We start from the raw sequence: 22,790 nt of genomic DNA, 5'->3' as shown, positions 1-22,790 counted from the left end.
GCCGTGTCCGGCCGGTGGCTTTCGGCTTCCCCGGGAGCGCTGTGAGTGTTCGCGCTGGAGTGCAGAGCTCCTCATTCACAAGTCCTGAGTCAGGTCCAGCAGGCTTAAGGCGTTATTTCCTAATGTCAGTTTGCAAAAGGTAGTTATTTACCTTCTGGTTACAGATATTTCAGGCTTCAAAAGTATGAGGTTGCACCTTTATGTTTTTCTTAAGACGCCAATTAGGTTGCCTATTCAAAATACTGAAAGCGTTTCATGTGTACCTGCTTTTCGTTCAGTCTGACTCAACTGTGTGCAACTACTTGAAAGTAATAGAAAATGTTTGTTTGATGTCAAAGTTTTGGGTAGGTGAGGGTCTAGAAAGGTACATGTTCATCAGACCACTTATAATGCATTTTCTCATGCTTCTTAGTATAAATATCTTCCCTAGATGAAGGGTGTGGCATTATCCAGCAGTTTTGTCGTTTCTCCCTCTGTGGCTTAGGATGGGGTGTCCTGTCGCTGGGATAACTAAGCGCTGTTTCAGCCACTGTTATCCCATGCAGTGTTTCTGGGTGTTTATCCTCAACATATACAGCTGCAATTTTAAATACAACGTTTTAAGAAGGTTTCATACAAGTGTATGCATCTGCTCCGGAGGTTGAACCAGCTAGGGCGTTAACACTGTATTCCTTTATTTTTAGATGTGTGATGTTTCTCAGTTGTGCTTTTGTGATGACACGAAATGGCTCAGCCTGAAATGCCTGTCTTCCCCACCCCAATCCAAGCTCTAGGTGGGGAGCAGTCGGCTCCCCGACTCTTATATGCTTCCAGCATACCTAGTACATAAATACATTTGGGACACTTCTAAAATGCAGCAATAGCCGCTTAGCTTTGAAATCATGGCTGCTAAAGGAGGAAGAAGCAACAGTTTGTATTCTTGTGCTCTCTCCTCATCCCTACGCCCCTTGTAGCTGGATGCCTCTTGCACTCTTTAAGAAGTGGGAGATGTGGGATTGAATCCCTATTAGTCTAAAGAAGGCACTGAGCCCAGCCTCTTCTCTTTTCTGAGTGCTTTACCCCATCGGTTATCAGATAGGAAGATGGATACCTCTTATTCCTCCTCTAGACCTATTTTAAACATGAACCTTGTGTCCCATCCATTTATCTTCAGGGAAGGGCTCCAGGCTCTGGAGGTGCATGCTTACAGGTCCTGACTTAAGTGTGTTTTGGAAGGGAATGGGATTCAGACTTGTGCCTAAGTGATTAGGTGTAAGCGGTTCTTGCATTCTGAAGACCGTGTGTCCAATTAACTTCACAGCCTGGTCCTAAATCTGTTGAGACTGCCCTGCAGAGGGAGAAATCTGAGTGGGTGGAAAACTGCGTTGATCAGTTTATGATTCGGAACAAGAAATGTGATTATCCTTATCTTACACAGAGGAAGTACAAATAACACTTGGTCATAAACATTTCCAGTTTTATTATCTAGCCACGCAATTAATCTGTGTGAACTCCAGCGGCAGTGGATTTTATTGATGATTACATATCATGTGCAGTCATTTTTTCTTCCTTGTAAATACCATTCATTTTAACCTGTACATTCCTCTTAACACTGATTTTCTTGAATTTTAGGAGGTTTTCACAGTAAAGTCTTAAGTTTCACTGCTAGATGTACATATGCACAAAATAAAGTAGATTTACAGCAATACTTTTTCGTAATTCCTAATCATTTAAATGAAAGTAGCTGTTTAAATTATTTTTACTGGTAGGATTCGCTTCAATGCCATGTGGGATTCTTCAAATACTGATTCATATACTGTTTGAATCTTTAAAAATCTAGATTCTTTAAGAGATTAGAATCAGGATTGCATTTGTAAGTTTCCATGGCAAAAGAATATGTTTGTGTTGGACTGCTTTTTAATAGCATTTTTATGTAAATAATTGCATCTTGGCATGTTACAGGGTAAATTAATGATGCTGCTCCAAGTCCACCAGAGTCAACAAGTAGAGAGAAGTATATTGATTCACTGTACATAGAAAGGTCTGTCTATACAACTAAAAGGACTAAAAACTTCTCTTAAATAACTTATAGAAAGTTCAAACTTTTTCCCCTTCGTGTTCTTATGCTTATGGCAGCCTAACATAAAGTTGGCATTGTCACAGAACTGCAAAAACAGTTTCTATCATTTTTAGATGATAAAAATAATTGATGATTTAAATTCCAAGTATAGTGATGTAGTATATGCATATCTTTAATATATATTGAAATGAAAATATCTGGTTCTGAATGTTGTAATTCTCCCCTTCCCCCAAGTGACCAAACATTAGAAAAATGCATTAAATTATGAAAATCTGTAGTCAGCTATTAACCATCACATATAAGCTCAAGGGATTAGAAGAGATAAATCAATATTTTGAAAAATATAGACATACATTGTGCTGGATATGAAAATTAGGTATACAGCGGTCCTATGTAGCAAAATTCAGACTACCTTTTGTGATGTATGGCATCATACTTCTGGAAGAGCTGAATATTTTTAAGGATACTAGAGTAATAGGTGAAAGTAATGTCAATATAAGAATTCGTGGTCCTTAACACCTTATCTGAGTGCATTATCAGAAGCCCCTCTGGAAGCAGATGTAACTCTGCTAATCTCATGCCTCGTATTGCAGTGTGCACAAGTGTGGTCTGCCAGAATGGCCAAAGTGATGGAAAGTTTAAAAACAATAAATGACAGTAACATTATTCTCTACCTATGTGGCTCTGTTTACCCACAGGCAGATCTGCACAAACATATCTCCCTAAGCCAGAGCAGAGCTGAGCAAGGTTTTTCTGATAGTATCAGGATCTGCTTCTTTCTTCCAGTTACTTTTTTGATCTGGGGGAAGTTGCCCCCAAAAGCCCTCTGTGTTTCTTTCAGACTTGCAAAACTGCTCTTAAGAAAGAACACAGACTCTCTTAATCCCATAGTTAGTTATATATCAAAAATAGAAAGCCTGAAATTGATTGTGTAAAACGACTGTTTTGTTTATGGATGAACTAATTTAACATGCTCCCGGAAACTGCATGCAGGATTCTGTTCTCATACTGGTGCAAACTCAGGAGCCATTCCCCTTTAGCCAGTGAAATTAAATAGGCATAAAACTGGTTTGCATAAGATGAATGATAAGGAAACCCTTTAGCGTCATTTGTATAGTGTATTTATTCAGTGGTAACAGAACTTCAGTGTCATGGTTGGACCAGTGCATATTATGAATTAGTGTGCAAATACCACCACATTGTTGAGGTTTCTTGGGAGGCAACGTGACAGTTTTTGTTTTAACAGGCAGGGCCAGGCTTTTGATGGCATGCTACTCCTTTTTGCATCAGCAAACTAAGGGGAAAAATAAGTGTTGAAATCACTCGCTTGATCCAGTTAAACTGAGCTTGGGATGCCTGCCGGAAAGAGGAGATGAAGATAAATGCGCCACCTGTTTGGTCTACCAGTCCCAGGGATGGCTGGTTACCAAATCAGTGCCCAGAGTAGCTTAAAGTGGTCTCAGAGCTGCTCTAAGGAATGATTTCTGGCTAGCACGTAAGGCTGCGGTGGTACTCTGGATACGGCCTCTTCCCACAGAAGTGTCTTCTGTGCCCAGAGCTGTGAGAGGAAAGGCGTTGACCTGGCCACTTTGGCTTTCCATGATCCCAGGATGCCTTTTAAAGCGGGAAATCCTTAGCTGGCTGGTTGAGGGAGTTTGAGGGTCCTTTCACACAGGCACCACACAGCCGTGAGGCTGGCATCGAGCCAGAGACCCTCCTTGGTGGAGTAGGCTGGTGTTACTGAGACCAGAATGAGGTCTCTGACCTGTTCCAGGAACATCGATTCCATGTTCCTAAGGTTGCCAACACTTAATTTGTTTGACTTGGTGGCACTGCAGTTCTCTAGCAGTACAGTATAACGTGCAGTCAAAGGGCCAATTCTCCATTCATTTACACTGAGAAATTCCTCTTAGACACAAAACCTTGTCATAGCAGAGAGGAGGATCCTGAACTCATGTGGTGCAGGAGCCTGGGTGGGTAGGGAGGGTCATGACAGAGCAGAGCAAAGTTACCAAGTAGGAAAATGTTGCAAGGAGTCAGTGTGCTGCTCTTGGCATAGGTGAGCCAGCAGGGAAAATGGGTTTCATGGATCGTCCCCAGCAGGGAATATGAAAGTCTCAGAAGTACAGACTGGAGCATAACATTCTTGTAGATGAGGGATGAGTAAGTGGCACTGGTTGTTTAAGACAGAATTGCCCAGGGAAACCGGTAGATGGACTGCACAGCAGCAATACTTACTGCTTTTTCTGCCCTGTCCCCCTCCTGCTCCATGGGGTAAAAGAGGAACAGTTCAGCTGGTTGCAGAGGAACCCGAATTCAGCAGCACGGGTGGAAGGACATGCTGTCTAAGTGCTGCCAGTGCATGATGCAGCACAGCGCCGTGCCATTAGGGCTGCTGGTAGCATGGGTCTCTTCTCACTTTGTCATCAGTCAGGGCTTGACGTACTAATCTTTAATCATAACGCGTTGGCCTCCGATGTTATCTCTCGCTGGTCAGGAGTATGTATCTAGTGTTTTGATGAACTATCAGTGCTGACAGGGAGTCACTATTTTTCCTCAGTTGCAGTTTGTTTGCTTTTTGGGGACTGTTTGTTTTATTGAGCGAATTCCTAGCTAAAAATCCAATAGAAGGCAAAGGATAATTAAGCAAAAGACAACGGTGGCTTCATTTTGTGATGAATGAATTCAGGAAGGAGAAGCAGGGAGACATATTAAAATATGCTTGTATAAAAAAGCTCTGTAATGTTTTAAAATAGCATAAAAACACTGCTGAAAAAGGAGTGAGCCTATAGATTTCAAAGCACTCGAGTTTATTCAGTTGTAAATAAAAAGGATTTATCTTAGTGTTAGAATGTATACACATAATTAGGCCTTATCTGATGACTATTAGTAGGATGGTAAAGAGCTATTTGAATGTAAGTACGGACATCATTAAGTGAATCATGAGTAACCTCTGTATTTGTAGTTAGTTTCAGTTTGCTTAAAATAGCAGGGTCTTATTCTACTGGCATCGTTGCTACTTAAAGTAACTACCGGAGTTATAAGGCTGACAGGGAGCTCTTCAACAACCGAATCACTGGCAGACCTGTAATCCTTTTACTGACTGTGCTTCATCTCAAAACTGTCTTTGACCCCAGCCTCTGAGAATCCTATGCCTCTGGTGTTTACGAACTTTCTCGTGGTAGTTCAAGCTGCACATAAGCCAGTGTAACTGAGCTGCTGCCAAATGAAGTGGTCCTGTCCCCCCAGCCGTGGTTTCCCTCTGCCTCCTTTGCATCAGAGCTAGTGAAAGTGAGGGTGCAGAGTAGGTCGGACCAAGGCAAAACTCTTCCTTTTTTCTCTTTGATTGATTAGGCTTGTGCTGAAATTAATTAATTTTCAGTACTAACATCAGTTTAAAATAAACACAAAACTTATGAGCCAGATAAACTGCCGTGTTCTATCTTCTTTATGGAATGTACAGTACATGGACTTTGTTTCTCTTTTAAGATCATAGATGGAAAACCATTGCTATGATTTTTCTTTTAGATAAGAAATGCTGATGCAGCCTCTAGAAGCCTTCACATGGTCTGAGCCATGCTTCTGCACCTCTAGACACTGTGTGCTCCTATGCCCGTATTAAGTAAAGGGAAAAATCAGATCATCACAGTGATCTATTTATACTGAAAGAATATTGATTTCATTACGAAATTCAAATTGTTCATAAAGAGGTGTTTGAATGTTCTTATGTATAGGTGATTGTAGAGAAATTAGTATCTGGAATGTATTTTATTGAGTCAAGTTTACAGTGTTTCACATCCTGGCAGGCTCCAAAGGTCTCTGTAATAGAGATGAATGGGTCACAATATATCAGCATTTGTCTCATTTTTTGTTACTTAGAGTAAGCACAAATACTTGTTCTGTAACCTTGAACTTCAGATTATGAGCTTGCATGTCCTCTGCAATGGTAAACTCCCATAGGGCACTCAGGTGTTTGCAGGAGCTGGCTGCCCCTTACAGAACATGAACCCTATTTCTAATGCACAATTTTCTGATGTCAGATTGAGAAATGCTGCCCGCTGATGTGCTTACATCCTCTGAAAACCAGCCCTGACACTGATGGCAAGTTCCAAATAGTAACTGTTTCTGATCCACCAAGTGCTGAAGCAGCATCAGAAGTTAGTATAACACGTGAGAACAGTATCTTTATTTCAAAAGACCATGAGTTTGGGAAAATCTGTGGTTACTCCCATCTGCATAAGGATTTCCCATTCTGGGGAAGAGGCTGGAGGACTCTCAGCTGCAAATGCAATGAACTGACAAGTATTTATAAAGAGGAAATTACTGTGAATATATTTCTTCAGGCCTATCTCAACTACTCAATTCCTACTGAACCCACCCAGCCTCAGGTTCTTTCACAATGTTTTGGTAAGTTTAAGCATTTGATCAAGTAGGTTTTGATTCATAGGAAAGCAAACAGGTTTGAGGTTTTTTTCCTTTCCTTCATAAATCCTAAACCAGTTAAACTGCATTCCTGTTAACCTGGCATCCTTCGTGAAGAAATAAGTATTACACACAGTATGTATGCAATTTCTGGATAGAAAACAATCTGTGGTTCTACTAGCATCCTTTAACTTATGAATCATTAAGGAAGGTGAAATGGTTCGTGCTTGTCCTCACACTGAGGACAAGGACTCTGCTAATATGTGGTTTAGACTATGAAAAATAAGTTAAAGACCAACTATCTCACTTTCCTTTTATGATTTTCAATGTGATAACCACAGAATTTACTCACACAGATAATGTTAATGAATATTTTAATTCACTCACAGCTGCTAATAGTTTCTTGTGTTCATTAGTGTCTTTGTGTTTTGTTTCTTGACATCTTTCCACTTCTTGTACATGCTGCTCTTATGTAGCAAGTGTTTTCATCCTCTACAGTAGATAACTCCTCACAGTGGACTTGCACATTGTTCTCAGAGATGCTGGATGAGGGGAGGGAAAGGGACAATGAATTAGCTACCAGGAAAATTTTGTAATTTATTTACAAGGCAGTAATTAAAAAAATAAAACCAAATGAACTTAAAACAGCAGCCTCCGTGCACCTTTAAACAAAATTATTCTTCTACCCTGCAATCTGATTTGGGATGGGACCTTATGTTCACATATCCTTCTGAGTGTTTACAGTGTGTAGCAGTGTATTTCAAATACTTGCTTTGCCATTTTCTGCCTACCGGTCATTTTGTGGAGCTATTTAAGTAGCTTAAATTTTAATCCACAGGTATTTGGAAGAAGGATGAATCAGTGGTCAAAAAACACAACTCATTAATTTTACATAATAGCAAAAGAATAAACAGGTCAGTATTCTGTGCATTATTTTACTAATAGGATCATCTAATTGCTGTGTAGTTAGTGTTTATATGGTACTTTGAAGATGTAATTTGTTGTACATGACTAATGTTGTGTTCATACACTTCTACATCTAGCTATACTCAGAAAGAAGCAATTAAGCTTGCATGAAGTCCTTTTGGGTTCCTGGTGCACAGTGGAAGAAACCAGGGTGGGATTCAGCTGACCAAGTGCCTATGTGTATCTCTGAGCTACCTGGCTAGAACCCCCACTACAAACAGGAGAGAAATAGCCACATTTAAGGAACAATTTGTTTTGTACTAAAATAGGTATCTGAAAATAGATCATATGAATCATTTCTGTCTGCTTCTCGACTGTAAAGGAAGTTTATGGTGGCTGGGCCTGATGTGGACATCTGCCTTGCAGATGACTAAAGGTAGGTGAGAGAAATCCCTGGACCAGACTAGTTCAGTGTTTTCTGCAGTGATTTGGAAGTAAGTATAAAGGCTGCTTAAAATGAGTCAAATAACAGTCTGGGCTGGTTGATTGAAGGGACTGACTCAATGTAACTTGAAGAGACTCTGTATGCCATATACATATGTACTTGGTTCCAAGCATGTTTGACATAGTGAATGAATAATGTTGTTACGCTCTTTTTCTTTGCCCTCCAAGTCTGTGTTTTTCTTTCTGTCAAAGCCTAGCAGGATCAGTTCCTAGAGCAAACCCATCCAGGCTTGAAGCTGTATCAGCCTACCCTAGCTTCCTTCCAGAGACTTCTGAGTTTCTTGGCCTCTCGTGCTGGTCAGTAGTGTGGGTGGTATCTCTGAAGCTGAGTCACAGTCTCATGTGGTCTGTGGTAAGGTTAACGCAAAGCAAATATAAGACCTTCCTTCCTTCCTTCCTTCTTGGATCTATGGCAGACATAAAGCTCTCTCCAGCCTCCCCCACACTAAACTGATGGTCTTCTGCCGAGAGTCCTTCCAGCCCCACAAAAGCAGTTGTTCAGGGGATCAGTGGAATCCGCATCTACCCACATTTTGGGTGCCCAATAGGGGATGGCACGCTTTACCTCAAACCTAAACAACATCTTTGCTTCCAGGGACATCTTTGCATGTCCCAGTCTGGCTCTACTCTAGAAAATCTCTGTTTTCAGGTTTTTGCTAACCTTATTAGCAAAAAAATGAAAACATCTTTCTCAGTGTAGGATTGTGTTGTGTTCTTGCAAGGTTTTCTCCAGTTCCTTCCCCCAGCATTGGTCTTCTGGATGGACCAATGCAGGACTGTGCTTCTGAGGGGCTCTCTTCAACCTTTGCCAAATCTCTCCTCTACTTTCTATCTTTTGCTGACCAATACAAGCAGCTGGCCCTCATTCCCAGCTTTTCTAGTAAGCCTCACCTCCATTGGAATAGGAACTGGCTAATACCCTTCTCCATGCACAGAGAAAATTACCTGTCTGCAACAACCAAAAGGGGATGAATATAGGGACTGAGGATAAAATATGCAGTGTGACATCTCTAAGATACGAATCAGATCCTTGTGTGTTGGGAGGAACCACGGCCTGAATCCTCAGAAGTGAATGAGTTATATGTAATTAGAACCACTGGGGAGGTTAAGCAAGGATACCTATCTTTATTTTATAACCTCCCTCCTCTGCTTCCCAAACTCTCATGGCTACTTTGATAGTTTTGATATAGAGTTCTTCTGCTATTATTATTACTATTATTATTATGCTCTTATTTTCTCTTTTATGAGAGTCTTTTAGTGGCATGGCATGCATGGTCACTACCATCTGTCACACACTGTCCTGTCCAAGGAGAAAACAGCGCAGTGCAGTCATATACATTCCTTGCTTAAACTTTAATGGGTCCACTGGTATGTGCCTACACTGGAAAATGTTCACATCTGAGAAAGTAGGAATGTAAAAAGTGTGCCTTTCACAAGGAAAGACTTGTAATTGTCCTTGGTTTTGCAGAAAATGTATTTCTACTTCTTCAGGTCCTGAGAAAACTCTCTCTCTTGCATATGTGAACTTACAGAAAGCTCTGGGGTTCCTGAGCTATTGAACTGAGATTTCTTTTTGGATCTACTCACAACCTTTTAGATTTTCCTCTGTCAAACTTTAAAGCATTTTCAAGACCTAGAAACTGGCTCACAGTGGGAAATAAATTCCTCGGTTCACATGCTAAGCATCCACCAACTCTGTATTCACATTTTTCTGCACAGTTTTACTTAATCTTCTACTGACTGACTGATCATTGTTGCTCCTTCCACCCTCCACATGGTAAAGTGTCCCACGTGCTCAGGGAATGTTGTGGGGCAACTGATAGAAAGACTTCTATTGTATGAAGTTGGGAAAATTAGCATCTTTTGCTAGACAATTCACTGCTGAGAGGTTAATAAGATAGCAAAGGCTTGAAACATCTAGTAAGGGGAAAAAATGAACAGGGGATTCATGACTGAAATCTGTTTCCAAAAAGACATTACTTATAGTTGTTGTACTCTTAAGGATTGAAATATGTCTGAAACAGTAAGACCAAAGTAGTAATTGGCATCTGGCTACTTTTAAAAAGTTATGCTTGTTTTGTAAAACACTTAAGAGCTGCATTTGTCTTCGCTTATCTGGGTGGAAAGGGAAGATACATAATGAAATTGCATCATATCAGAAGGTCATGGCTCTGCACATGTGCCCATGCTGTACTGCATCATACCAAGGAGGAGCTACAGCCCCTTTACTGCCCCAACATCTGTAGGTCTGCACTTGATTAGGCACAGGACTTCTGTGGGATTTAAGCATAGGTATAGCACTGAGAATGTTAAGGGACTTAGGGATTCAGAACTCAGAAATGCACATGATCACACACACTTCTCAGTCACGGAGATTTTTGTGTAGTTAGCAGCTATGCTTCGGTAGGCTGCTACTGCTGTCTGCAGAACAGGGCGATGCAAGTTCCTGGTCCCACCCACCTAATGAAAATCAAGTGAAACTTTTCCTCCCTGTGTTGAAACATCCGCATGGAGAAACCTTTCCAGGCCAGGAGCGGGTGGGGCCCCATGGCTGCAGTCGGGCGCTCTGCATGCAGCAGGTAGGCAGAGAATTCTTCTACCATTTGCTCTTCTCCCTTACAACACAAGCGTAAAAGCAACCCAGATTAAGCTATTGCTTTGATCTTGCTCGTTCTTTCTTACACATGTTGAGCAGGTTACGTATGACTTTAATAAATAAGAAAAGAGAGAGGAAGAAAAGAAACGGGAATTCATGGCTTTTGAACCTGTGCAAACATATTCAAGCAAGACAGTCTAGAGCAATGCTTTCCAAATAACCAGAAGTTAATCCCTCTCTCTGTGACACATTTACTATTTTTATCATTATACACAGTGTAAAATTACATCTCTTAATAACCATTTCAGCCAGTTGAACTACAACTACAATGTACTATTTAAGACTGTATGTGAAACTAAATAGAGATGCCTGTATATTCTTGTGGCTGTGGTCAAGAATGTGGCACTCCATTGCTCTAGGTACTTTTTTTTTTTTTTAAGTGATTGAACAGATTAAAGGCAGTGAATGAAGTGCATCTGCTTAATGCCTATGTGAGATTGTTTGAAAAGTTCGAGGAAAATACATTCTTTTATATATATTGATTCTGTGATCATTTTAATTAGAATTAGTTTTAAAAACATTGTATTTACCATGGGTATCTGTATCTTATGTGCATTCTGGACCTGGGGAGAGCAGGAGTTAATGCTTGCGCTCAGTGAGATGACAATCTTCAGAATATAGGAGATCATAAAATCCTGGCTCTCCAAGAGCAGGAAAAACACCGTAGTATTCCTGCTATGAAGTAGCAAGATCTTAGGAAGCTGTCTTGTGTTCACTGTACATCTACAAGCAGATGTATCAGTAGACTGGTGTGGTTAAACAGGGAGCTTGGTGGAGCTCCAATGCAAAAAGGCTGTATAGAGGAGATGGAAGCAGGGACAGGCTATAGTGGAAGAATTTAGAAACATTGCCTGAGTATGTAGGGGTAGCCTCAGGAAATCCAAAGCTTAAATGCAGTTGAGACTTGCACGGGAAGCATAACAAGAGCTTCCACTGGTATCTTAGTATAAAAAGACTGTGAAGGAAAACATGGGACCATTGCTGAATGGAGATGTAGTGACAGCAGACCCAGATAAAGCTGAGGTATTCAATGGTTTCTTTGCCTTCTTTACCAACAAGCTATCCCATTCCTCTGTGCTTAGGGCAAGGGTTCAAAGAGACATACCAGCAGTAGCTGAGAGTTGAGTCAGGGATTACTTGAGAGAGGTTGACTGGAAAGCTCCATGGGGCCAGATGGACCACATCCAAGGTGCTGAGAGAACTGGTTGATGTCTCTGCAAGGCCACTCTATCACCTTTGAAAGGTTACGGAGATCATGGAATGTTCCTAATGACTGGAAATAGGTGAATGTTGCAGCCTTCAAAAAGGCCAAAAAGACAATCTAGGGAACTATAAGCTGATCAGCGTCACTTTGGTCCCCATGGAACTTAATGGCGCGAGACCTCTTGGAGCACATTTCTGGGTATATGAAGGAGGAGAAGCTGATTGGGAATGATCAGCATGTATCTACCATGGCTAAATCATGCCTGACCAGCCTGATTGTGTTTTATGATAAAATGACTGGATTTCTGGATGAGGGGAGAGCAGTGGATGTCACTTATCTCAACTTTAGCAAGGCTTCTGACACTGTCTCCAACAACACTCTTGCATCTGAGTTAGGATGTTATGGTCTGGATGGGTGGACAACCAGATGGGTAAAAATTGGTTGGTTGATTTGGCTCAGATGAGAGTGGTTAATGGGTTGTAATCTGCCCAGAGGACAAATAGAGTGCTACAGGGGTCTATATACTGGGACTGTCCAGTTTAACATCTTTATCAATTACCTGGAGGAGGTGATGAAGTCCACTTTCATCAGGTTTGCAGATGACACCAAATTGGAGGGAACAGTGGATACACTGGCGGGCAGGGCTGCCATACAGAGGGACCTAGGCAGGCTGGAGGAATGGGCCAACAGGAACCTTATGAAATTCAGCAAGGACAAATGCAAAGTTTCCTTTGTCTGGGAATGCCAAGTCCTTGCACTGATACAGGCTGGAGCTGACTGGCTTTACTGAGAAGGCCCTGGGGAGTCCTGGCAGACAGCACGCTGCCTGTGCGTCAGGAGTGTGCCCTGGCAGCAAAGACGGCTAACAGCATCCTGACTGTGCTAGAGGGAGCGCAGCCAGGAGCTTGAGGGAAGGGATTATCCTCCCGCTCAGCACCTGTTAGACCACATCTAGACACGGTGTCCTTTTGAGTCTCCCAGTACATTGAAAAATTGGAGCCAAGTTCAGCTGAGTGCCTCCAAGATGGTTGGAGCCAGAGCTGTGTGAGGAGGAGCTAAGGGAACCTGATTTGTTCAGCCTGGAGAAGAGGTGACTTCAGGTGGACCTTGTAGCAGCCTGCCAGGACCTATGTGGAGGTCTTCAAGAAGACGAAGCCAGGCTCTTCACAGTGGTGATAGGTGGGTGGACAAGAAACAGCGAGCATAAATTGAAACAAGAAAGGTTCAGACTGGGAATAATGAAAAGAAAAACATGGGAAAAACATAATATTGGGATTGAGTAAAATGGTTTAGGTGCCGAGCTCTAACAGACCATAAATCCTGAATAGTCAGACACCATTTCCTGTGCTCCTGGCTCCATCCACTTCATGTAGAAACCTAAGGTACTTTACCCACCGCAGTGAATTTCCATTGGCTAGCAGTGAAACCTGTGATATAGCCCGAATTCTTAATTATAACAAGAATATTTTTTCTGCAAAGCACAGCTATAATATTTGAGTTAGTGCAGGCTCAAGCTTGTGTCCACATGGCATGGTGCAGAGCTGTATGGACCTACCTGCCAGGTTTCCTGTGTGGGATAGCCTTTTTTATTTGGCTTGGCCTGTAAGTTAGGCTTCTTGGCAAAATTTATTAACTGGACTTAGTGCTGCAGGAATGGGTTGCACAAGCACCTGATCACACTTATGCCTGGATAGCTTGAACATCTGTGCTCTGCTCCTCTACTGTCCCTCTTCTGTAGTTAGCAAAGGAGCAGCTACCCCAGGTCTACTTGTTTCAACTGGTATAGCCTTGCCCAATGTTACATGAATACATAGTGAGTAAAAGGGTTGGGTTTGGTTTTTTTTTTCTATTTAAGAAAGGATGAAGCTGGTGTGGTAGGAGAGGAGGAGGATGGTGGAACTGGGCTGTTCCAGCCTTTCCATTGCAGAAACCCAACACAAGTTCCTCACTTGTTTCCCTCAGCCATGCAGCCAGAGACTGCGACAGTCATTCCTTCCCGTACATGGAGCATGCTCCAGGATTACTTATAACTCAGTCTCCTAAAAAAGACCAGAGTTTCAATTTAGACATGTATTCCCTGATTTCGTATGTGAAGGAGAGTGTCTGGTCCAATCTCAGACAGAGCTTGATCCTGCAGCAAAGTATTGCTCCTCTTTCACCTTCTCCCAGCTCTGAGTTCCCTCCTAAAGAACAGGAAAATGGCCTGTTCATGATGATTGTAGCATTAAGGACATCTTTGGATTTTGTCAGCCAGTGGTCTCGGTATGGCCAGAGGGTTCCAGAATTTGGACCCCCAGTCTGGCAAGCATGTTTTGGTGACTTTTTGGGTCAGAAGTGAAGATGAGGTGTGGAGAGGGTATCAGTGTGATTGTGACTACCCACAGGGACATTACTATGCCACTTCTGCATGACTAGTAAGGACTGACCTTCTGTGAGTGAGGCTAGCAGCCCTGGGCTTGAACTTCTAAAAGGCATTACTCTTCCTCAAGAAACTTTGCCTTGAATTAGTCATTAATTCTTTATCATTACCAATCGTATCCTGGGCTGCATCAAAAGAAGCGTGGCCAGCAGGTCCAGGGAGGTGATTCTGCACCTCTACTCTGCTCTGCTCTGGTGAGACCCCACCTGGAGTACTGCATCCAGCTCTGGAGCCCTCAGCATAAGAAAGACCTGTTGGAGCAAGTCCAGAAGAGGGCCACGGAAATGATCAGGGGGATGGAACAGCTCTCCTATGAGGAAAGGCTGAGAGAGTAGGGGTTGTTCAGCCTAGAGAAGAGAAGGCTTCAGGGAGGCCTTATTGCAGCCTATCAGTACTTCAAGGGGGCTTCTAAAAAAGATGGCGGCAGACTTTTTAGAAGGGCCTGTTGCAACAGGACAAGGGGGAATGGCTTTAAACTAAAGGGGCGTAGATTGAGACTAGATATAAGGAGGGAATTTTTTACGCTGAGGGTGGTGAAACGCTGGCACAGGTTGCCCAGAGAGGTGGTGGATGCCCCGTCCCTGGAAACATTCAAGGTCAGGTTGGACAGGGCTCTGAGCAACCTGATCTAGTTGAAGATGTCCCTGCTCATTGCAGGGGGCTTGGACTAGATGACCTTTAGAGGTCCCTTCCAACCCAAACTGTTCTATGATTCTATGATTACCCATTAATGATTCTAAAACCAAAGTGTTTAGCTTAATGAGTTTATTACTATAGATCCTAAAAAGTGTAATTCTGCTTAATTTTGGGGAATATCAATTCCCAGGAAGGGAACAATTCAGGATGAGATATGTTGTGCTAAGTGAACCTGTTTGTCCAAATACTCTCATAGCGTAGTAGGGGAGCAATGAAAAGAAATGCGGTCCCACCACTTCATTCACGTGTCTGAATAGTTCCCTGGAGGGTGTGCAGCAACACAGATCATTTACTGCTGGTAGCAACAGGTGGTTTTCTGGAGGAACAAGTGGCAGAGAAACTAGATTACAAGAGTGGTTGTGAGTCACAGAGTCTCCTGGGATGCTCCTGCGTTGGTCATTGCTCAGAGATGAGCTTGGAGTCAAACTAACAACCAGCTAAATGGTTTGGAGGATTTTCTTCTTGAGGGTGAGGTTGAGGAAGTATGACTGTTGTCTAGTTGCCTTTGCAGTGCTATACACAGCAGTAGAAGGGAGAATTGGAGCTGACCCTCTGCATTACTAGCTGATGGCATGTCCAGCTCTTCATATACCCAGAGGAAGGCTATGTGCAACCGGTGATCAGAGTGACCTGCAGAGTACATTGCTGCACTGTGCCTAGCGTCTAGCATTCTCCTTAGCCTCCAGATATCATTCCTTCATTTTTAGTGTCAAGTGGGAAAGAAAATCTATAGACCTTCATTGCAGGGGCCCTGGGATTTCTCTTGACATCTCGTGCTGTGAGGAAAGGTGAACCACGGCTAAGAACAGGTTCACTTCTGAAGGCAAAATCATTGCTGTGTCTGAAGAAAAGAGCTCCTTCAGTATTATCAAAGATATGAAAATGTGAGCCATTGTGGGCATACTGACATGGAGATCTGAGTAGCCGGGCACTGACAGCAAAGCCTTCACACTTACTGCTCATCATTTGTGGAGAGTCCCACTGAAGTGCGTGACAAAGTTGCTCAACCACACCTGAATCTGGATTCTTGGGGGATGAAGCCTGTTCTATAGCTGCTTCCTGTGTTGCAAAGGTGCACGTGATTTTAGCATTAGACATCAAATGTCACTGGCTACTGAGTTAGGGAGTTAAAATGTTCCTAGAATCACTTGTTAAAAAGAGCAATGCACATTGGTATAGCTGATATTTCATGTGCCTGTTTACAGCCTACAGCAATGGTGTTGCTTCCTTTGCACTATTCCCTTTGTGCTAGACTTTTCTATGTTTTTCGCAGATTTTGGGGGACATCAGAGGCTAGAACTGCTCCATCTATTCTCAGGTTGCCTACAAGCTGTGCAGGCTTGCATGCAGAAGTGTCATTGCTAAGTTAATTCCTCACACCTCAGACCAACCTAATGGACGATAGAGTTGGAAGCAGAGATAAGCAAGTCCTCCCCTGCATATCAGGCAATATAATTGCACAGCCAAATTAAGGAGAGTATAACAACTTCTAATCTAAGTTTGAAACTGGCCCTGCTTTGCATGGAAGATTCAACCAGATGACCTCCAGAGATCCCTTCCAACCTAAATTACTCTATGATTGTAACAAAAGAAGGATTTTTTCAAGAGAAACTGCAAATCTGTTCTCCCAGCTCTGAAGTCACTAGGGAAATTACTGGGACTTCCTGTGCAGGTCAAAGATGAGCAAATATCACACTCTTACCATCTGTGGACTTTGCAGAGCACATCAGTAATGAATATACCAGAGAGTTTACTATTTCTGGCATTAGTGAAATCATATTCGCCTCTGCGTGCTCTAAATTTGCCCCTAAATTACACATAGAAATGCCTACCCTAAATTGCACATAGAAATTAAATAAAAATTCACAACTGGCTGGATGCCTCCTGCAGACCTGTGCTGACTTTATGGTCACTGCCATCTTAACAGTAGTTGCTCTTGCTTAACCCAGTGAGCTGAAGGGTGGATTGAGCCCTATCCCTGGTTGTCTGCTCTCCCTACAGTGGATGAATGAAGAGGGGTTATTGTATGTACAAGTGCCAGGCACATTCTGCGGCACTTTTACTTCTTCTTCTTGAGGAATTCACAGACGAAGTAGATGGTGACTTGGCACTCAGAGTCGTTCCACTCTCCCGTGCTGAGCATTTCCACACAGTCCTTGTGGCCAGCTGGGTCGTGAGGCTCCCCTTCCTTCCAGTTACTGTAGTTCTGCAGTGAGCTGTTGTCTGCATACACAAACTGTCCTTCTTTTTCCATGTCGTTCAGCCCAATGAAGGCTCGGAAGAGGCCACTGTTGGAGATGTAGTCAGCAATCAGGGTGTTGGTTGCCTCATCTTTAGGCATGGCCAGTGTTCCTCCTCTGTCCCTGCAGTGGATCAAGGCTTCTCTGTAATTCTTCTCTTCTTTCACAATGTAATAGAATTTCTCGTCTGTTTCCCTGATACCTGCTATAACTTCACAGGGGAAGAAAAAATTGCTTAATGGCATGTCAACAGATATTGAACAGTGCTTCTGTTCCAATATGACAATGAGATGATTTTTACATTAGAATTAATAGAAGGGAGAGAGGAAAAGTATTCCCACCACTGAATTTGTGATGAATGATGAGGACATGATCAGAGACTGATGCTACTAATGCGACTGGCAAGCACCTTGCACACGTTAGGACAAGAACTATTCAGTCCTGATTGGCACGTGTCTCCTGTGACACGTAAGTTTTACTTCACGGCTATCTAGTACTAATCAAATTAAGGCATGCTAAACAGTCAAATAGCAATGTCTAACTTTGGATCACCGCCGTTGCATTGCACATTTTTGAATACAGATTGTGAGAGAGTGCCCTGGGATAGAAACACAGGGGAATAGATAGCTTTTCAGGTCCTTTCCATGTAGAGGAAAATCAATGTGGCTGCTAAAATATGACATTTTATATACAGCCTGATATTCAGAGCTGCCGTAGCCACTAAGTGGCATTGACTAGGAAGAAAACTGGCTGCTCAGCAGCTTTAGAAGGCAAACTTCTCAACCAGCGTATATCCTAGTGAATTAAGCCGTGCCAAGGAGCATGCCTCGGCAGCTGGAAGTTGATTGTCCCTTTTTTTCCTTTCATTGCCTGAGTGGCCGCTGAGCCTGAGCAGACTGACAGTACAGAGGTGGTTAGCAAGCCATGCCTTGTGCTTTTCATGTTTCTTTCTGTTGTGCTGTTGATAATTTCTGTATTGTTTTTGCTTTTAGTCGTCTGCTGCTTATATCCATAGAGGTGTAAGACTGTCTCTTTTCTGTATGTTTTCGGAGTGCCTTGCACAGTGGGACCCTCTATCTGGGTTATCTATGGATGCTGCCGTAGAGCAGCAATGGTAGAAGAATAGCAATGATAAATGTTATAGGAGGCAAATAAATCACATCAAATACATAAAGATCCTTACCATTCTTTACAAACTTGATGGACGTGTTAAGGCGAGCAACATTGATATTCAGTTGTCCAACAACTCTGCGGTATCTTCCACAGTCACAGACCGTGCCTGATGCAATACAAAGGATAGAGGATTTATCTGTTTAGAAGCATTTGTGTGTGTGCAGGGGGTTGTCTGTAGCCCACTTCCAAACCTTCTGAAGACTTGGCCTCCACTTGTGGAGAGCCAGTCTCACCCTGCCCCACTGGCCATACTTCTGTTGATCAAAGCGCTTAATATTTTGGCTCTGTATACTCCCTTGCTAACTGGCTTAAGAATCCCTGCTTTTAAAAACGCAGATAGAAGAGTTTGCCATCTTTTTTCCACCCATATCAGTGTGGGATTTGCACATCCTCTGCTCCTCTCATTATCGATTCCATCCAGCTGCAGAGGTGTGGCTTGTCGTGGTGATCACTACAGCGTTACATCTGAATGCCAAAGGTCTACCTTTGTGTCTGTAAACAGCACAGGTTCCCTGGCCTTCTAATAGAAACAACAGCATCCATGAAATGGGGAACTGCTGCTTTCTCAGTGAAGGAGTTTTGTGAGTATGCATAGAGGTGGGATTGGCAAAACTTTGGTAGAAGGACTATGTTAGTGAATTGCTGCATGCAGCTGTGGTACAGCAGTAATAGTCGATACCAACTCAAATAATCAGTAACTTTCAAGCACTGAAATCTCAGTTATATTTTGGTTGGTAAACTGAAATTTGGCTTGGTATAGGTTTTGTTTGTTCCTCTGTTATTCTCAGGAAGAAAATAAGTTGCTGATGGTTTCCCATTAAGAACGAAACTGGCATCGCATATGAAATCTCTTAAAAATGAACACAGCTGGACATTCAAGGTGGGAAAACATTTAAGGATATTAGGACTGAGTTATTCTCAGGAAGAAAATAAGTTGCTGATGGTTTCCCATTAAGAACGAAACTGGCATCTCTTAAAAATGAACACAGCTGGACATTCAAGGTGGGAAAACATTTAAGGATATTAGGACTGAGAAGAACTTTCTGGGTCATCAGATCCAAATTCTCCTCCTGTAAGCAAATGCATTGCATTCATTTGACAACAGATTATGCTCTATCTAAAATAACACATTTTTTCGTCCCCATGCTCCCATTAGGAAACTCTTAAAGGACTTCATTCCTTTGGTATTCAGAAACTTTCTCCTAGTTCCCAGTATAAATGTACTGCTGGCCTGTCTATGTGTTAGTTTTTATGATATCAAACATTGCCCATTAATTTAGGTAACTCTTCTCCATATTTTGTGTATGTTGGTATATTCATAGGCATCAGTCATGTCCCTACCCAAGCCTTCATTTTGCTAAACAAAACTTTTCAGTCTCTTCCTGTTTGTTTCATCTATTCTCAAGTTTTTCCATGGGCCTCAAAATTTTATGAAATTCCAGACAAACCAACCCTGAAATCAAAGACCCATCAGACTTGAGCATTCTGCAGAGAAGGATGCATAGCATACCTGCTTTTCCCTTTTTTCCAGAAACCCCTGATAAGCCTTTGGCTCCTTTGTCACCTGAATAAAGAGGAAAAAATATTCTCAGATCTCAGACAGTGCACATGTCAGGGGAGTGTATTTGAAAAACCTCTTTAATAATATATTAACGGTGTGCTTCTGATAGGAAGCCCTGATGTACTGTACTGGCAGATATGCCAAGTCAAATAAACCATGATTAATTCTGGTGTATGGAAAAAAGGAGAACCCTTTAATAGCTAACTCACTGATAACACAGGCATCTTGTGTGCTGCTGGTTCCTGGTACCGCTTACTTTAAATACAAACTGCAAAATGATCCTGAGAGGCTGAAAGCACTCAAGAAATCTGCAAGAGGTGAGACCTGGGTCTTCTCATTGCCTTGCAGGACAGAGCTCTTCCCTGGGTTCAGTAGCTCCATGATGGGATGAGGCACCAGATGAGGTTGATGTGCATTGAATTCACGTGTGCAACAGATTACATGTGCAGGCAGCAGTTAGCACCTACACAAAATGAGGTCAGTAAGGAGCAGCATTTCATTTTAGATATAGTTCATGGAAATGTGATTTATTTTCATCCAACTGCTTTCCTCTTCTGTAAATCATAAAAATGATAGAAATACTTCTCTAAATGCTGTGCTACTATCTAAGTGGAGGTGACTAGCTTTTTAAAAAATCTCAGCTGTAGTTTGGATCAGGAACAGCTGGACTTTATCTGAAATTCATGTCAGCTCTTCTTTTATGAATTAAAACCTTCAGAGGTCAAAAAATACTAGTGCTTGCTCTGCCTTGTTGATGGCCGTGTTTTGATGTGCTTTTTCCTTTATATGGTTGTGTTATTTAAAGAAATTAGGAGTTGGCTGTCATTTTAATGAGCTTTGCTTGACACTCACAAGCTGAAATTTCAGGGTTGCTTCATTAAGAACTCGAATGTTTAATGTTAGATTTAAACAGTGACTTAGTGACCTTTGCTTCTGCAAATAAAGGAAGAAAATGAGAAAAACTAGAAGAGGACAATAAATTGTACATTCAGGTTGAGAATGAGCTTGATTTAAAGGCTCAAAGCATTGGTTTACTTACAGATAAAGATAAGCAATTTGTGGGATTCTTAAATTCTAGTCTCCTTTGGTGATTTAAGACATCTTAGGAGATAATTATCTGTGTTTCCAGTTGTCTAAGTACTTCTGAAAATTAGTCCCTGAGGCCGAATTCTTTTGTTCTTCTCTGATATTGAGGCTGGCTAGAGGCCGTCAAAGGTTTATTAAAAATATTGGCTTGAGAAGCTCCCCGGAGAGATCGTTCCACCCACTCACCCACATGCCTGGGTTGATGGGCTGGTTAGAGACCACAGAGTTCCCCTGGGGATGGTGGAGTCCCTGCTCAGCTTTGAAGGCAGGTCTCCTTGTGGCAGAAGTAATGTTCCTTCTTAAGTAGCTCTTTAGGAATACCTGAAAGGAATGCCTGAGCCTCTTCTCAGACAAATAGAGCATAATTTAATGAAATTATTGTCCAGGTAGACTTGGAGTCTACCTTGATTTGCAAGTAGTTGTCATCCCTGGTTACGTGAGCGCTTTCTTAAAACTCCTAAAATCCTTTCCTTACCAAGCTGTCCTGTGCATTGCTTGCTCATGTGTCCCACAGCAGTGCAGGTGACAAGATGTGGCATTCTGAGCAGCAGCAGAATATTGACTTAGGCCTTCAGCATCCAAAGCAGAAGCACAAATTTGTCTTTCTCTTTTAGAATGCTCAGAGGATTTACTTCACAAGAGTCAGATTTCTCCCTTCCTCTTTTACCATCAAAGAGGATTGATTTCTTAACTCATAAAGCAAATTATTTTAGCCAAGTAAGTCGGATATATTGCACGTGGGAAATAAAACAAGAATATCTCAGTTAGCTCTCGTCACCAATCTTTATGCATAACTTTATTTGGAGAGCATTGGTCACAGCTGTTATTTGATATTACTCCATACCTGGAACTCTCACAAAACACATATTTACCTTGAGAGAAAAAACAAGAAAATCCCCAGACCAGAGCTTACCCTTTCCACCAATTGGACCGATTTTCCCAAGCATTCCCTGGTCACCAGCATCCCCCACAGGTCCTTTGTTTCCTAAGAGAAGAAATAAAGAGGAAAAGAGTATGGATGGTTTCTGTCATTTCTTTCCCAAGGCACTGTTTAGGTCTCTACTGCTGCTATTTTTCCTGAACGTGGCCAGTCCACATGTGCAGCAAAGTCGAAATTAATAGAGGCCCGAGGATGGTTGGAGGAGGACAGCACAGATGTCTGCCACTGTGGGATACAACAGTAGGACATTGCAAGGCACCTTAGTAGAACTGCCTGTTCAAATGCCAAGAAACATCATGTTGTCTTACAGAAAATACAACATAAAACTGCTAGTGAGTATTCAAATATTGATTTTACTTCACAACCAAACCAGGCCGACAGCAGGTTATAATTGAGGTTTCTTTTTCTCCACCCCAGACAAAAGCCCTTCCTTCTTCCTTGAGGTAAAGTCCTTGTGGCTTTGCTGGGAATCCTTCTCAAAGCAGGACTGCAAATAGGGAGCTACTAGTTTTGCTGTATGTGCTTTCCAGTCCTCAGAGCACCAAAATAATGGATGCCTTTTTAATTTATTAATAGTTTAAGTTCTAAAGTTCTAAAGTTCTAAGGCTGTGGATGTGGTCTACCTGGACTTCAGCAAGGCCTTTGACACCGTCTCCCACAGCATTCTCCTAGAGAAGCTGGCGGCTCACGGCTTAGACAGGTGTACTCTTTGCTGAGTCAAAAACTGGCTGGACGGCCGGGCCCAGAGAGTTGTGGTGAATGGAGTTCAATCCAGTTGGCGGCCGGTCACGAGCGGTGTTCCCCAGGGCTCAGTACTGGGGCCGGTCTTGTTTAATATCTTTATCGATGATCTGGATGAGGGGATTGAGTGCACCCTCAGTAAGTTTGCAGATGACACCAAGCTGGGCGGGAGCGTTGATCTGC

At 42.3% G+C, this 22,790-nt stretch overlaps 1 protein-coding gene across 1 annotated transcript in view; it reads right to left on the bottom strand.

Annotated features, from left to right (window-relative positions):
- Nucleotides 1–16,849: 16,849 nt before the first annotated feature.
- COLEC10 (collectin subfamily member 10) overlaps nt 16,850–22,790 on the bottom strand; it is a 26,649-nt gene continuing 20,708 nt past the window's right edge. Inside the window, exons 3-6 of the mRNA XM_009277211.2 lie at nt 21,840–21,911; nt 19,790–19,843; nt 18,290–18,385; nt 16,850–17,317 (exon numbers count right to left, since the gene is read on the bottom strand). Coding sequence (XP_009275486.1) covers nt 16,926–17,317; nt 18,290–18,385; nt 19,790–19,843; nt 21,840–21,911 — 614 coding nt within the window. The 3' untranslated portion in view covers nt 16,850–16,925. The remainder of the gene's footprint in view (nt 17,318–18,289; nt 18,386–19,789; nt 19,844–21,839; nt 21,912–22,790) is intronic.

The sequence above is a fragment of the Aptenodytes forsteri genome, unplaced genomic scaffold (genome assembly GCF_000699145.1).
Source record: "Aptenodytes forsteri isolate BGI_AS27 unplaced genomic scaffold, ASM69914v1 Scaffold49, whole genome shotgun sequence".
Classification (NCBI taxonomy): Eukaryota; Metazoa; Chordata; class Aves; order Sphenisciformes; family Spheniscidae; genus Aptenodytes; species Aptenodytes forsteri.
Note: the sequence above shows the minus strand (reverse complement) of the source record. Positions and strands in the feature narration are given on the sequence as shown.